The sequence below is a fragment of the Homarus americanus genome, unplaced genomic scaffold (assembly GCF_018991925.1).
Source record: "Homarus americanus isolate GMGI-L3 unplaced genomic scaffold, GMGI_Hamer_2.0 scaffold46973, whole genome shotgun sequence".
In the NCBI taxonomy this organism is placed as follows: domain Eukaryota; kingdom Metazoa; phylum Arthropoda; class Malacostraca; order Decapoda; family Nephropidae; genus Homarus; species Homarus americanus.
This window is the reverse complement of record NW_024735516.1, coordinates 512,487-528,127: the sequence shown is the minus strand read 5'-3', so window position 1 is coordinate 528,127 and position 15,641 is coordinate 512,487. Positions and strand designations below refer to the sequence as shown.

At 34.9% G+C, this 15,641-nt stretch overlaps 1 protein-coding gene across 7 annotated transcripts in view; it reads left to right on the top strand.

Moving 5' to 3' along the window:
• The window catches only part of LOC121871254 (phospholipid-transporting ATPase ID-like), a 179,389-nt gene that overhangs the window by 145,354 nt on the left and 18,394 nt on the right, over positions 1-15,641 (top strand). For all 7 annotated transcript variants that reach the window (XM_042373466.1, XM_042373465.1, XM_042373463.1 and 4 more), the window contains 7 exons: positions 1,460-1,622; positions 2,787-2,896; positions 6,942-7,133; positions 7,852-7,920; positions 8,105-8,207; positions 9,087-9,223; positions 13,479-13,627. In XM_042373466.1, the coding sequence (XP_042229400.1) occupies positions 1,460-1,622; positions 2,787-2,896; positions 6,942-7,133; positions 7,852-7,920; positions 8,105-8,207; positions 9,087-9,223; positions 13,479-13,627 (923 nt within the window). The remainder of the gene's footprint in view (positions 1-1,459; positions 1,623-2,786; positions 2,897-6,941; positions 7,134-7,851; positions 7,921-8,104; positions 8,208-9,086; positions 9,224-13,478; positions 13,628-15,641) is intronic.

Below are 15,641 nucleotides of genomic sequence, written 5' to 3'. Positions count from 1 at the left end.
TGGGAGTTATCAAGGAGTAGAGAATGCACTAAGAAAGGGGGTGAAATATAAGGATGCAAGACAAGTACAGGAACTAAAACCACTAGTTTGATATTTCATGAAATAAGTGGAAGGCAGTACAGTCATGTACAATATGATACAGTACAGGTTGGCAGATGGCTTAATCTCCGTCACCTGGACACAGATTCTCAGAGGTTCATGTGGTTGTTGTCTCCTCTGACTGGTAATGGGATATTAAAACATAACTAACTTGCTCACTTAAGTAACAAGATTTCATTGAGACTGTTGTACCTATGAGCTTTCTCGTACACCCCAGCTGTAGGCTAGTGTGGTAATATATCTTAAATGTTTGGGAAGGTTTCACATGTGCGAGTCTGCTTTAAATGGAGGAAATGAATGAATGAATGGATTAATGGGAATTCATCTTTTATTCACATATAAATAGTGTAGATGTTCTGTAGCACAGTGGTAAGTACAGGTAAATCTTGACCAAGTACTTTGATTGACCACAGCAGAAAACAGTCTTGTAGTGATAGATGAGTTGATAATGAATATATAAAATGTATTGAAATATAATATTGAATGGTTGGACTCACAGTGACTGAACAGCTGTTATTAAGCAGATTTTTGTGCAGTAAGGAACTAATTTGTAAGCTACATCTGATATCTATCCTTAGTAAAGTGTATAAAGAAAAATGTATGATGTAAAGTATTTTTACAACCAGTTTGTGTATAATGTATGGAAGATACAGGAATTGAAAAGGTTTCGTTTAGATTCGTACCTCAATAAAATATTGCGTATCATTACTAGAACATTAATTCTTGTCAGTGTACAGTACCTGCATTATCAGTATGCTTTATTGTTAATTATTAGTATTATTATAGGACCTTTATGTATACTGTATTACTTATGCTTTCATTTTAGATCTAAGCAGTTATTTTATTAATTATGTCAGCTATTGTAAATAGCTACAATGTAGTAAACTTAATAATGAATTTGTGCTGTGTAAATTGGTAATAATAATAATGATGAGTTATGGTAGTAATAATGTAAGCCTGGGTGAAATATAACTTGTGATAATGAATTGTAATCTGTGCTCTGTTACTGGTCACCTGAGATGTAATTATTTTGCATGTAATGTTAGTGCATGACTACTAATCCTAACATGCAACATATTAACAATTTAAATTTTAATAATAACTGCTAATATCAGATTTGTTTTTGGTTAATATATTTTTCAACTGATATTCAGATTTAATAAACTTAATGTTTATTTATTTAATAAAGTATTGAGTTGTGGTAAAGATTTTATCAGTAGATAATGATAAGCCCTTTAATGTTGTGCATGACAAGTGTAGGCTGTGCAGAATCTTTTCACTTGTTTTAGCATTTTCAAAAGTGAGAATTTCTTGTTGTTACAGACATAATTTTCTTTTAATTAATAACTTCTTATTACAGTTGTCAAGAACAGTAGACTTGTCTCGTAACCCTTACCATGAGCCCAGCTTCAAATTCTACGATCACAGTCTGGTGGATGCACTGGATGCCGGTGATCGTGATTGTGAAGCCTTCTTTCGTCTGCTGGCTCTATGTCACACTGTCATGCCAGAAGAGAAAAACGGTAAGATTTATTGGTTGCTACAACTAAAGTGTGATCACCAGCACATCCGCTAGATAATTTTAAGAGATACTGTATTGTATTGCAAAACATAAAGGGCCTCTGAAAGTAGTGCGATTTAGACCTGGACTGGGCCCTATCACTTTTAGTTGGGGCCCACCATGCCACTGCACCTACACTGGGGTGGAGGGGGGCCCAAGTACCATGACGCAAAGGCCAGTCTCGGTATGGTATTGCTGCCATTAATCTAAGCCTGGCAAGTAAGCTTCTGTCAACAGCACCAAGTTGATAAGTTTACTTTTCCAGAACGTTGATGTCCTCTTCTTGGTGCTCCATCACCCATTGTACTGGTAGTCCTCAGAGTAGTTTTAATCCAAGTTGATGTTAATATTAGGCACATGGTCATAAAATTGCACAATAATGCTCTTTAAATTATTTAGCCAGATGAACTTGTGTGGTAAAAGCTGCCACAATGATTGACTGTCATATGATTTCTGTTGAAACTGATGCAGATGATTCCAAATTTTATTTATGTCCCCAGAATAGTGTGTGTGTGAGGGGCATATAGTAACTGTGTCCGTCTGTCTATAAGAAACTGTTTCCAAAATAGTAACTTGGTAATTGCTTCACAGATCACAGTGAAAACTGGTGAGCAGTTTCACATCATGCGTATCTAGATTAAATTCAGTACATAATTAGTGTTTTCCCTCCTCCTTCACAAATTTTTTCCCCACTCCACCACATATCACGACCTTTATTGCCCGGTGTTATGGCCTCAGTTTTACTGTACTAAAGAAGTTTAACAAATGTCTCAAATTACATCAGTTAGAAATGCATATTTTCTCATTTTTCATTACAAGATCAACTTTTGTATACTGTACTATATATGCAAGTTTAGGATATGAGCAAGTATTTGTGCAGGTACTCATTATATTAGTCTTTCACTTCACTTTCAATACTTGTGTTACATAATTCTCCCCTGCAGTTTCCAACCTATCTTTACGGTTTCCTCTTCCCTTGTGTTAGCGCACACACACACACGCACACACATAGTTGTATCCTTTTTATATATGTGTTAGTGTGTATTAATTAAGTGCAGCATATGTCTGTTAACAATAATTGCTGAAATTCAGTGTTTGGTTCATAAATATCTTTATTTGAATGCAGGGAAACTAGAGTATCAAGCGCAGTCCCCTGATGAAGGCGCCTTAGTCTCTGCCGCAAGAAATTTTGGCTTCGTCTTCAAGTCTCGCACACCAAATAGTATTACTATCTTTGTGAGTACACCTTTGTAGTCCCTCCAGAGATGATGAATGTAAGCAGCAAAGATGATAAGCGAAGGTAGCAAGGAGGCTATGTGTAAATACCAAGAAGGATACAATTAGCCAGGATAATAAGTTGAAGAAGCAAAGATGGTAACTTTAAGTAGTAAGGATGATAAATATAAGTAACAAGATATTAAGTACAGGCATCCTCCGTGTTACGGAAGGGTTGCGTCCCTGGAAAATTGACCGTATCGCAAAATTCCGTAATGCAAAACCTATTTTCCCAATGACTTCCATTATAAAACTGGAGATGCGTTCCTTAGGAATTTTTTTTGGCCCCAAATTCAAGCACTTTTATGAATGAAAATAAACATTTATAAACACATACAATACAGTACATTAAATAATTTATGATATACATGTAATATGAAGAGAAATACAGTTGGAATAAATTAAAATATTGTACTGTACTCACGGATTGTTCCCACTATTGAAGTAGCAAGACCTAATGTTTTTGCAATCTGGCTTAGTTTATTATCCAATGTAATGCCTTTGCGGTTTCTTTTTGCACTACTGCGGTCACTTCTACTTGATGGCCTCTTTCCAGTCATCTTGAATAAGGGTACTGTACTTACTGTATGTTTGTAAAAGTTAAATCCAACTGCTGGGGCGAGAAACATGTGCGCACGCTGGATGCAAGCAATGGAGTGACTCCGCGTGGCGATGCCACGCTTGGTGGTAGCAAACACCAAGAAATCCACACCAAACAAATTACAATTTTTAACAAAATATTTTAATTTTATATAATGATTTTTTATTTTTATTTTTTTTTAAGTTGTTAAAATTTACCCCAATTTCCGTAAGGGCGGAGTTACGGGCCGTATCGCGAAATTATTGGTCATAATTTACAAATAACGTAAGAGCGAAATTCCGCAACCCGGGGTTCCGTAACGCGGGGGATGCCTGTATAAGTATTAAGGATGACAGTGGTAGCAACCATTTTCCATTCATTATGTAATTTGATGAAGCAAGTGCATGAAGTAGAATAAAGAGGACTTGTCTGACAGAAAATAGAAATAAAGATACAGTAAATAAAAAAACAGTATAATACAGGGTAGCTGTAATAAGGTCTTACTTGCCATTAAGTCCTTACCTCCAGTGTTTTGTCGTCCTTCACCCACTGAGTGTTAAGATCCCTGTGTCCAATAATATTAAGGATTAAGCAGTATTGTGTATGATAACTTATATTCACAGTTTCAATTCCTTTAATGAATACTGTTCTACCTTGAGAAGTATACTCTGAGATTCAATAATATACAGAGGGATTCACTCGCTGGTAGCCCCAGAGTTTCACTGACATAAACATCATTCATGAGTTATTAAACAAGAGAGAGAGAGAGAGAGAGAGAGAAATACTTGATAATATAACATCAAAAACTTTTCTGTAAATAAACGAAACATTAATACAGGTGTATCAAAGAAAACATGTATTACTATTATACAGTACAGTGAACCCTCGCTTTACGTGGTCAATTGAACCCACGGAGGCCTGCGTAAAGTGAACAACATAACACATGGGATTAATTGAAATAGAGAACAGGCCGACCCCCAAACTCCACTTTTTCCCGACACAATACCTATGTTCTAGTAAAAATAACATCTTAATTTTATAATGGTACAGTCAGTTCTGGTATAACGCGATAGTTGTGTTCTTGTAAAACATCGTGTTATAGAAATTCGCGTAATAGAAATAACAGGGCTTATGGAGAAAATAGGGTTAGGTGCAGATTACTACTCGAATTCGAAAAAAAATTTAGTAGTTAGCCTAACACAAAGGATAGCACAGTCTAAATAAATGTTACATTCATATCTAATAATGAAATCATAATGTAAATGTAACACTTTACCTTGAAAAATATGAATATAACTTGATGGGGGAGAAAGGTGATATTGAGGTTGATAATATCGAGCTTCTCTTCAAGGGTTATAGCCTTTCTTTTACGATCATCACCGGGAATGCGATCACCAGAACGCTTCTTGGAGATATTCTTCTTTACCATATTCACAGTTAATACCACAAAATTGGAGAAATAGTTAGCAAAAATCGCGTTACAGCAAACAAGCGTTCGCGTTATACAAACATCGTTCCTCTATTCATAAATCGCGTTAGAGCCAATTCGCGTTGTCAAAACACACGTTATAGCAGAACTCACTGTACGCACACACAATTAACATTTAAGAGAAATAGAGAAATACAGTCACCAAGTTAATGTCCATTCAAATAATGGACTCAACTCCCCCCCCCTCTTCTCACACTCACTCCCTGGCTCTTCCCTCTCTGAGAAATGTTTGGGGGAAAACACTAGATTTTAAGGTATAGTAATAAATAATACCTCAAACTAAAGTTAGGATAATATAATTGACATTGCTGGATTCCTTGCAAGACCAGGAATATTTTGAATATACATGTCATATATTTTGCACAAAAGATAACATATTTGCTCTGAGTAAACAAAATACTTACATTAGATCTAAAATTTGTATGTTTAATGCAAATTTTATATTGTTTATATTCAAAATGAACATCGAATTGTAAGAATTCCAGCAATGTAAATTATATTCTGGCCGGGTAATTTGTATGAATTTTATGAGCTAAAACAAATATCTTCAATAAATACAAAAAAATATACTTCACCCAAACACTATCTGTCAATCAAAATACCCCACCTCCAGCTCCCCCCCTCTTCCCACAATTGCTGGGTCCATCCCTCCCTCCCTACCAGAGAAATGTTTGGGAGAAAACAGTATATTTACATTTTTAGTAATAAATAATACCCGAGACTAAAGTTAGGATAATATAATTGACATTGCTGGATTCCTTGCAAGACCAGGAATATTTTTAATATACACGTCATATATTTTGCATAGAAGATAACATATTTGCTCTGAGTAAACAAAATACTTACATTAGATCTAAAATTTGTATGTCTAATGCAAAATCTATGATGTTTATATTCAAAATGATCATCAAATTTTAAGAATTCCAGCAATGTAAATTATATTCTGGCCGGTGTAATTTGTATGAATTTTATGAGCTAAATAAAAAAATTATACTTCACCCGCGTATATGAGTAGATGCACCGCATAAAGTGGGAATTCCGGTTCTGCGTAAATGTAGAAACGCGTAAAAAAACCCCGCGTAAAGTGGGGTATTACTGTATTGTACACTCGGTAAAAGAACTACCGTAAAGGTGGGGTCCGATGATTTTCCAACTGAACATTCCCGTTGTCTCGCGGGGATTGGTAGGCCTGAATGTGAGACAAATTTTACTTAATTTGGTAGGCTAAAATTAGCTATTCCATTGACAATATTGAATTACTTTGTTACAATATGACTGGAGAATGTCAGTTTATCTAGATAAGTTAAACTGTATGTTATATTAAACGTTCCACACACCATGGAAGTGGATTAGTTGCCATATAGGAATGCATTATATGTTTAGCAGAATTAGTGGATATAGTAAAGGTATAAGATTATTTTGCAACCGAATTTGGGCTAACGCCACATTGTGTCATTCTTTATTCGTATTGGAAAATATACCATGCTGTTCTGAAACATATGAATAGCTCCACAGTTCATATAGCATACACATTCTTTATGTAAGATATCAAGAAATGTTGGTAGCACTAATTACGTAAATCACAATATTAGGCTGCTACAACACCGCTCACAATGTGTATTAGACATGGAGAATGAGGCATAGAGTTTCGATCAAGTTTCAAATTGCGTTAGTGTGGCAGCACTAACTCTGACTCGTTTCAGAGTGCCGATCACTTGTTTCGAGCACGTGTGGCCGAACCCATACACGCGCAGGGCTACCAATGCGAGGAATGCCTCAGGGGCCTTTTTGAAACACTTTGTTTGTAGTGTCAGTTTGTTTCGCGCAGGAATTGTAACGGTAGTTTTTTACCGAATGTATGTGCAAGAAAATTTTCTTATTAAATTTTACTATACTGTACTGTGCAAACTGTTATAAAATGTTCATCTATTTTTCAGGCTAAGGAGGTTCAAGAAACTTATGAATTGTTGTGCATTCTGGACTTTAATAATGTTCGGAAAAGAATGTCGGTCATCCTTAAAAAAGACGGTAGGATCCGTCTCTACTGTAAAGGTGCCGATTCTATTATCTACGAGAGATTAAAAAGTGGGCAGGAGAGTTTAAAACACCATACTCAGGAACACTTAGATGTAAGTTGCATGGTTGTCATTTGCTGAAGGGTCATTTATGGGCTTCCAAGATGGTAGGAAACTGTTTTTAAGTTAATCTTTAAAGACCTCAAGGGTTTGTTGTTCACAAATAATTTTTTGTCTCCTGTATATGCAGTACTGTTAATTATAAATGTATCCTATACACACAAAGGTTAAAAAACAGAATCATACCACCACCAATAAAACCCCCAAATTACCCCTTTAATAATAATATATAAGACTATTTTTAGAGTTAGATACTGTAATGCATCACACACTCATAATACCCTTCTTTCCTTCCTCCTCACTTTTAATTGTTACTTTATATCTCTAATACTTATTTAAAAAAAAACCAGTTACAATACCGTACAATATCTTTGAAAAAAACAAAAAAAAAAACAATATAATTTGTTTCCATTCACTAGTCACATTTAGACACTTCTGTGTCTTAACTGAGCATCACACTTCAGGACATCCCAGCACCATAATGCAGTATCATAATATATATAGATCAATAACTTTATCTGTGAGATAAGAAAAGAGCTGGGAAAAAAGGGCTTACCAGTCCAGAAAGGTGAATGAAATACGAAAGTTGGGAGTTACTCAATGGGTTGGAAGGATCAAGATAGAATGTTTATGAAGTAATTGTAGGAGACCTTCATCCAGCAGTGGACTTATTCAGGATGATGATTATTAAACCATAATAATTATGTTACAGAGTTTTGCTGGAGAGGGTCTACGAACTTTGTGCCTTGCATACAAGGATTTAGAGGAGGATTACTTCCAGGTGTGTAACATTTTGTGAATTTTATGTTTGTGCCAAAACATCTTATTTCATACCCAAGAGATTAATGTTAAACTTTTGTATGATAACTAAAAAATTAATATAGAAATATTATATTAGTACCAAAGATATGAACTTTAATTGTATGAATAAGGATTATCAATGTATTTCATGAACTCTCATACAGGATTGGAAGAGCCGTCACCATGAGGCTGCAATATCTTTAGAGTCAAGAGAAGAAAAGCTGGATGCTATATATGAAGAAGTAGAGAAAGATCTTATACTTTTAGGTAAGTTAGTTTTAAGAAAATTTACAAATTTAACCCTATTGCTCCTTCGCTTGATTAAAAAACACTCTTTAGTTCCTCTTTAATAAGTACTAAATCCCTTAAAATTTATCCAACCCTAAAACCTCCTCAAACCATCCTGCTCATCTCCACCATAATGCCAACCCCTCTCACCACCTCCACCATAATACCAACCCCTCTCACCACCTCCACCATAATGCCAACCCCTCTCACCACCTCCACCATAATGCCAACCCCTCTCACCACCTCCACCATAATGCCAACCCCTCTCACCACCTCCATCATAATGCCAACCCCTCTCACCACCTCCACCATAATGCCAACCCCTGTCACCACCTCCACTGTACTCTCAACCTCCCTTCCCTCCTCCACCATAATGCCAACCTCTCCTTCAGTACCTGACAACACTAACACCTTGACTGTTGGCAAAGTGGTTCAACCATGGGAAAACGAATTACTGTATATTGGAATATGACCATTAAAATACATGGTTACTACATGAGAACAAAATAAATTATGGAGAGAGTAAGTCAAAGATCAAGTTCAGGTGTGTGTGTGTGTGTGTGTGTGTGTGTGTGTGTGTGATAGATAGATAGATAGATAGATAGATAGATAGATATATTTGGGAAAACTGATACTTTATTGAGAAGAGTAAATGAGAGGTTGGGATTAGAATTCAAGGTAAAGGTTATATTAAGTTTGGTGGTTTATGCCTTATTAACCACTATCATAGTTATATGTTTTCTTCAGATTCATATACTGTGTACAGTACTGTATTAATAAACAAATAATTTAGCAAATATCACCTATTTCAATCCTTTCCTTGTCTACTTAAGCTTCATCTGTTATTTTCCTCTTTAGGAGCAACTGCCATTGAAGATAAGCTTCAAGATGGTGTACCACAAACTATAGCCAACTTGGCCATGGCCGGCATCAAGATTTGGGTACTCACTGGTGATAAACAAGAAACAGCCATTAACATTGGATATTCATGTCAGGTAACACAGCTTCCTTATGTTATCAACTTAATGCAGTTGATGTTAACTATTTCAATTAAATTGTACTCTAAATACAATCACCCAAAAAGTATGTTTCTTAGGTAAAATTATATTGTATAAAGTGTTTATGAATACATATGTTAAATTACTGCACTTTCCCCCAAATAGTTCTTCCAGCAGTTTGCATATTAGTAATTTAAATTCTTTGTAGTGTCCATAATGTACTTCTGCTATTAAGGCAGTCATGCAAATTGGGATAGAGCCAGTTAAGTGAGGTGAGAGTGAACATCAGGCTTGGTAAACAAAACTCGGTGTATCATTGGGTAGGCAGTGTTTGGGATACAAAGCACTTTTCCTTGGAGGTCTCTTGAGAGAAACTATCTGTTATCTTCCCCCTCTTTATATGGTGTAGTCAGGGCCGGATTCAGGAGTGGGCAAACTGGGCAGCTGCCCAGGGGCCTCCACAATCTGGGGGCCTCCACATATTACAATATTTTATTTACTTGTTTATTCATTTGGATTATTTTTATTTTCATTCTTTAAAATTCATGTTTATCTATTCCATCACGTAAAACTATGTTCAGCAAGAAGCGTGATAGAAATTAGGCTAGCTACTACTTGAATGAATACCTGGTTTTCCTATGAACCGTATATTTTTAATGAATGCTATTGTTTGTGTTGCTAATAATATATTTAGAATTCCACAAACATATATATTGATTAAAAAGGAACTACCGTATATACTCGTGTATAGTTCGAGTTTTTAAGACCAAATTTTTAGGCAAAAAATTGGGGGTCGTCCTATACATGAGTAATAGTTTTGTTAGGTTGAACCCGTGCATGATGGGAAGGGCGAGGAGCAACTTTTAGCTTCAGACATGAAAAATATTTACCATTTACTGCCAGTAAACAATGGAAACGTAAAATATGTACCAATTAGTAATGAAAAGTTGTGCAGTTCCTTCAGCAAATGAAGCTCACCAACTTACAATAGGCTAAATTACCTTACAACGTGCTTTCAGTAGTCTATGTTGAAGTTCTTAGCACAGGCTAACTTATCATATCATATACGGTATCACAGTTCTCATTGATCTACAAAAAATACCGGTAATAAAAACCTTTTCGATATTTCATACTTAATATAATACCCGGTAATCTACTTCAACCTCCTATTGTTTACAACGACGCATCACGCACCACCAATTGTATCAGCTAGACGGTACACGTGTTTTTCGAATCGTTTTCAGTTAAAAAACTGTTACATCACATGTATATTTTACCTTAACTGTGCCTGAATGAATATATTCTCGGAAATCAATACAGTGGGGTATGCTATAACGAATCTAATTGGTTCTAGAACCTTGTTCGTTATAGCATTCGTTCGTTATAGGATTAATCCGTTCCAGGCCCCCAAATACAACCACTTAACACTGAAAAATATAATATAAAATTGTAAAAATTGTAAAAAAGTGCATAAATATGCATCTAAACCCCTGAAATAAAGAATATCATTTAATATTTGTAATAAAAAAACAATAAATTAGAAAAAAAAAAATTAAATAATGTTTGTTGTAGGAGTTTAGTTCGTTATAGCATTCTCAATTTTATAGGTAAAACCGTTCGTTATAGGAATATTCGTAGTAGGATCCGTTCGTTATAGCATACCCCACTGTAGTAGTTTTGCTGAAACGTGATATATTTTAATGTAAAATAGGATAAAATACATGACGAAAACAAAAGATTTTACCTAACCTTCCAATGTTCAAGAGAAGTTACCGGGGTACTCGTTTTTTTAATAGTTTTTTGTTAAAATATTGTTATATTACAATGGTATTCTATTCATACTGTGCTTGATATAATGCATTCACGGAAATGTAATATTTTTGCTGAAATGACGTACGTATTACAGTGGAAAGTGGGATAAAATCGTGAGGAAAACAATGACTTTCGCTTTCTTTCGTTCAAAAGATGTTACCGTAATCGCTTTTCGAATGGTTTTCAGTTAAAAAATTGTTGTATTACGATAATATTCTATTCTAATTGACTTGAATAAATACTACGATACCATATTTGTGAATATTTTCATTAAAATCCATCAAAATAATTTTCCTTGTCATCGTCTGCAGCACCAAACAGCTTCTCCCAGTCCTCTCCTTGAACAGGGCTAGAGGATACGTGTTTTTTTTAATCGTTTTCAGTTAAAAAACTATTACATCACGTATATTTTACCAAAACTGCGTCTGAATGAATATATTCTCGGAAATATATAGTAGTTTTGCTGAAACGTGATGTATTTCAATGTAAAATAGGATAAAATACATGACGAAAACAAAACACTTTACCTAAGCTTCTGTTCTTGAGATGTTACTCGTTTTTTAATAGTTTTCGGTTAAAATTCTGTTATATTACAATGATATTCTATTCGTACTGTGCTTGATATAATACATTCACGGAAATTACGTACGCATTACAGTGGAAAGTGGGATAAAATCGTGAAGACAACAATGACTTTCGCTTTCTTTCGTTCAAAAGATGTTACCGTAATCGCTTTTCGAATGGTTTAGTTAAAAACTGTTGTATTACAGTAATATTCCCTCCTAATTGACTTGAATAAATACTTGAATGGAAACATACAATATTTTTGTTGAAACTACCCGCGTTTCAGTGTAAAGTGTCGTAATAATAAATGGTAAACAATTTGCCTTCGGCACTCGTGTTTCAGGCACGGCGAGCCTCAGTTTATAGGACGTAGAGCGTTTTTAGTGAAGGTTTTGTTGTTCCATTACCCTAAAAAATGTGGGTTGAACTATAAACGAGGAATATCGTAAATTAACTATTTCTTGGTCAAAAATTCAGGGTCGACCTATAAACGAGGGGGGGTTATAGACGAGTATATACGGTACATGGAATAACGAAATTGAGATTAAAAAAAACAAATAAAATATTGTTTTCATTATCACTTCCATTACGAATGCCATCAGTGCGCTGCGTTCTAATTTCCTCAATATAACTGCATATGGCTTCAAAATTCTCCAAAGAAGTGTTCAAATTTCAAAATTTTCCCGGGGGGATTACAGCACCCCCCGGAACTCCCAGATGTTTAGGCTTGCTTCACTCGCCACCCCACCCTCTTGGGTAGTTATAATGAGGGGGGCCTGCTCAAAGAGGCTGCCCATGGGCCTCCACAGGTCTAAATCCGGCACTGGGTGTAGTTGAAGGGAAAGAAAATTGAGAAACAAAGGAAATAGCAGGTAAGAGGGCAAGTGCAGAGAGTCACAAGAAAGTGTTGAAACTGGTAGAAACATTGCAAACACAAACTGATGTATATCTTCACTTCACTTACACAGTGAATTCTTTACCTCCACATTAAAGCATAATTTTGGATAGATATATGGATTTTTTTTTAACTTTCAGTACACATTCAATCTTACATCCAGAAGTGAACACAGATAAAATAACTAAAGAAATACCAATATTTATCATAAGTTATAAAGTATTTTTAATTTGTAATTTCAGGTAGATATACTGTGTATAATTATATTTTTTTACTCAATTACATACAGAAAGTGCAAAAATCAATTAAATAAATAATTATCATAAGGAATAAAGTTTTAAGTATCTACAGGCTTTTACCATGAAACTTATGTACACTGTAGCAAGTTTGTGGGGGTTGGAGGGTCCTTGGCAAAGCACCGTTACTAGGAACACTGCTGTATTGCTAAGGCAAGCACCAAGAGTTACTGCGATGCAGTTTGAACACTAACTTGTGTAATTTTTGCTCTCTTTATGCTTTCATTAAAGCTATTTATATGTTTATGTTATTGATGTTTATATGCCTTCACTTTTAAGTTTTAATGTTACAGTGTACAGTTAAAGCTACTTTTAGGGATGAATCTAGAGATCTGAACTGAATCTTGACAGGCAGCTACAGAAAGTTTACTGCATATTTTAAGCTGGGTGCTCCGGATTTGGGGGGGGGGGGTTATCCGGTAACCTCCAGGTCCCAAGCATGCTGAATAAATGTTCCCATACCTGTATAGTAATTGTATATACATTTTGTGTACTATGTGTGCTCATTGATTACCTATGGAAGGGTCACTTCTGGCTTACTGATAGCCTTCAGGAACAGAACCCATTTGTAACCTGGGGAGTGTCTACTGTACTTGTAATATATTTTGTTACATGACATTTCTTGGTCTTATTATTATTTATTTATTTATTTTTATTTTTTTATTTATTATTTTTTTTTTTACAGTTGCTGACTGATGAAATGGTGAATATATTCATCATTGATGCTCAAAGTGCCTCGGAAGTTGAAGAGCAGTTGCAAAAATTTCGTGAAGATATCAGGAATGTGTCAGCCACCATTCATCCACAAACCAACCTATCTGTGGTGACCTTTAGGTAGTGTCTAATATATCATTTGTTTGGTGGGTGTTGTCTGTGATAAAAACCTGTTATTCATAAATGGTTCTTAGCTTCATGTAAAAGGGGACTGACTACTCTGTACCACTATTACATACATGTGCTTCAACATAATTCTAATCTCAGAAAGTCTTTGCTTGCATTGACTCTAAGACATTATTAGAACTTTGCTGCAGACAGTTAAAAATTTGATAAAGATTAGATATTTTTATCATAGATGGTTGAGTATAAGGTAATGGGCCTTGTAGAGAATCCCTAACTACATTCTGATAACTGGTTTATATATAATGCATGTATGTTAGTCTGCTTAAGTTAGAATTTGCTTCACTATATTATTATGTATGGTTGTGTTCCTCCATCCCAAATTTATAGCTGGAAAATACATGTACTGGTTTACTGAAGACAAGATATAAAGGTGGTATTTTAAAATTTCCTTTCTTGAAAAGTACACATTTTCTTTAATGAACAAACCAAAATTATTAATATATTTTAAACATGCACACTTGTATTGTTACTTCTACGCTCAATGAAAATATAATACCTCAAGATTTGACAGAAGTGTAAGGTATTTTCCCCTGAGAACTGTTTGTTACTGTACAGTGAGAAGATTACTGTATTGGTATAATATAAGTCAAGTAAATTTTGAAGAATGGGAAACATAAACAGTTTACCATTAAGGCTTAACTACAGTACCAGTCTCAGTACAAAGTGAGAAATCTAAACCCCTTGAATACAGTGACTTAACTAGTTAATTAGTGATTTAACCCCTTAGGCACAATGATTTGACTCTTCAAGTGTATTTAACTGATTATAATGATTTAGCCCCATGAGTATAATGATTTAACTCCTTAAGTATCGTGATTTAACCCTTTGAGTACAAGAACTTAGTTCCCTATATATTTAGTGATTTAACCCTTTGAGTACAATGATGTAACCCCTTAAGTATAGTGATTTAACCTTTTGAGTACAGTGAATTAAACCTTTATGTATAGTGATTTAACCACTGGTAGTTCCCTTTAGTACAGTGACATCATGCTCATCACCATTTAGGTAATTTAATTTGAATTTCAGGTTTATTTCTTGTGTGAGTTGTATGTCACCAATCTGTGTGTTATATTGCACAACCAGGCATCTTTCTCAACCTCATTCCTTAGTTATATACCTGAAGATGATATGCACATTTTTGGAGAGACTACAACAGCACTCCTCTACCACTTTAATGCCACTTAATTATTGTATATTGTATTATATTTTCAGCATGTGTATTGTGTGTGTTTCTGTCACATGTACAGTACTCTACCTCACTCTGTCACCACTAGTAGTTAACTGTATCTTTTGTGTCACCTCATGTCTCTCTCTCTGTATTTCACACACCTCATGCTTGTATTATGAATGCCACTGTGTACTGTACATACATAAACTGCAACACAGCAGGAGAAATATGATACGATAATGAATCAGATTTTTTCCTTCAGCATAATACAGTGAACCCTCGCTTTACGCGGTTTCACTTTACGCGTTTCTACATTTACGCGGTACCCTGCCAGAACCGGAATTCCCACTTTACGCGGTGCATCTACTCATATACGCTGGTGAAGTATAATTTTTTTATTGAGCTCATAAAATTCATACAAATTATCCGGCCAGAATATAATTTACATTGCTGGAATTCTTAGAATTTGATGATCATTTTGAATATAAGCATCATAGATTTTGCATTAGACATACAAATTTTAGATCTAATGCAAGTATTTTGTTTACTCAGAGCAAATATGTTATCTTTTGTGCAAAATATATGATGTGTATATTCAAAATATTCCTGGTCTTGCAAGGAATCCAGTAATGTCAATTATATTATCCTAACTTTAGTTTGAGGTATTATTTATTACTATACTTTAAAATTTAGTGGTTTTCCCCCAAACATTTCTCAGAGAGGGAAGAGCCAGCGAGTGTGAGAAGAGGGGGAGGGAGTTGAGTCCATTATTTGAATGGA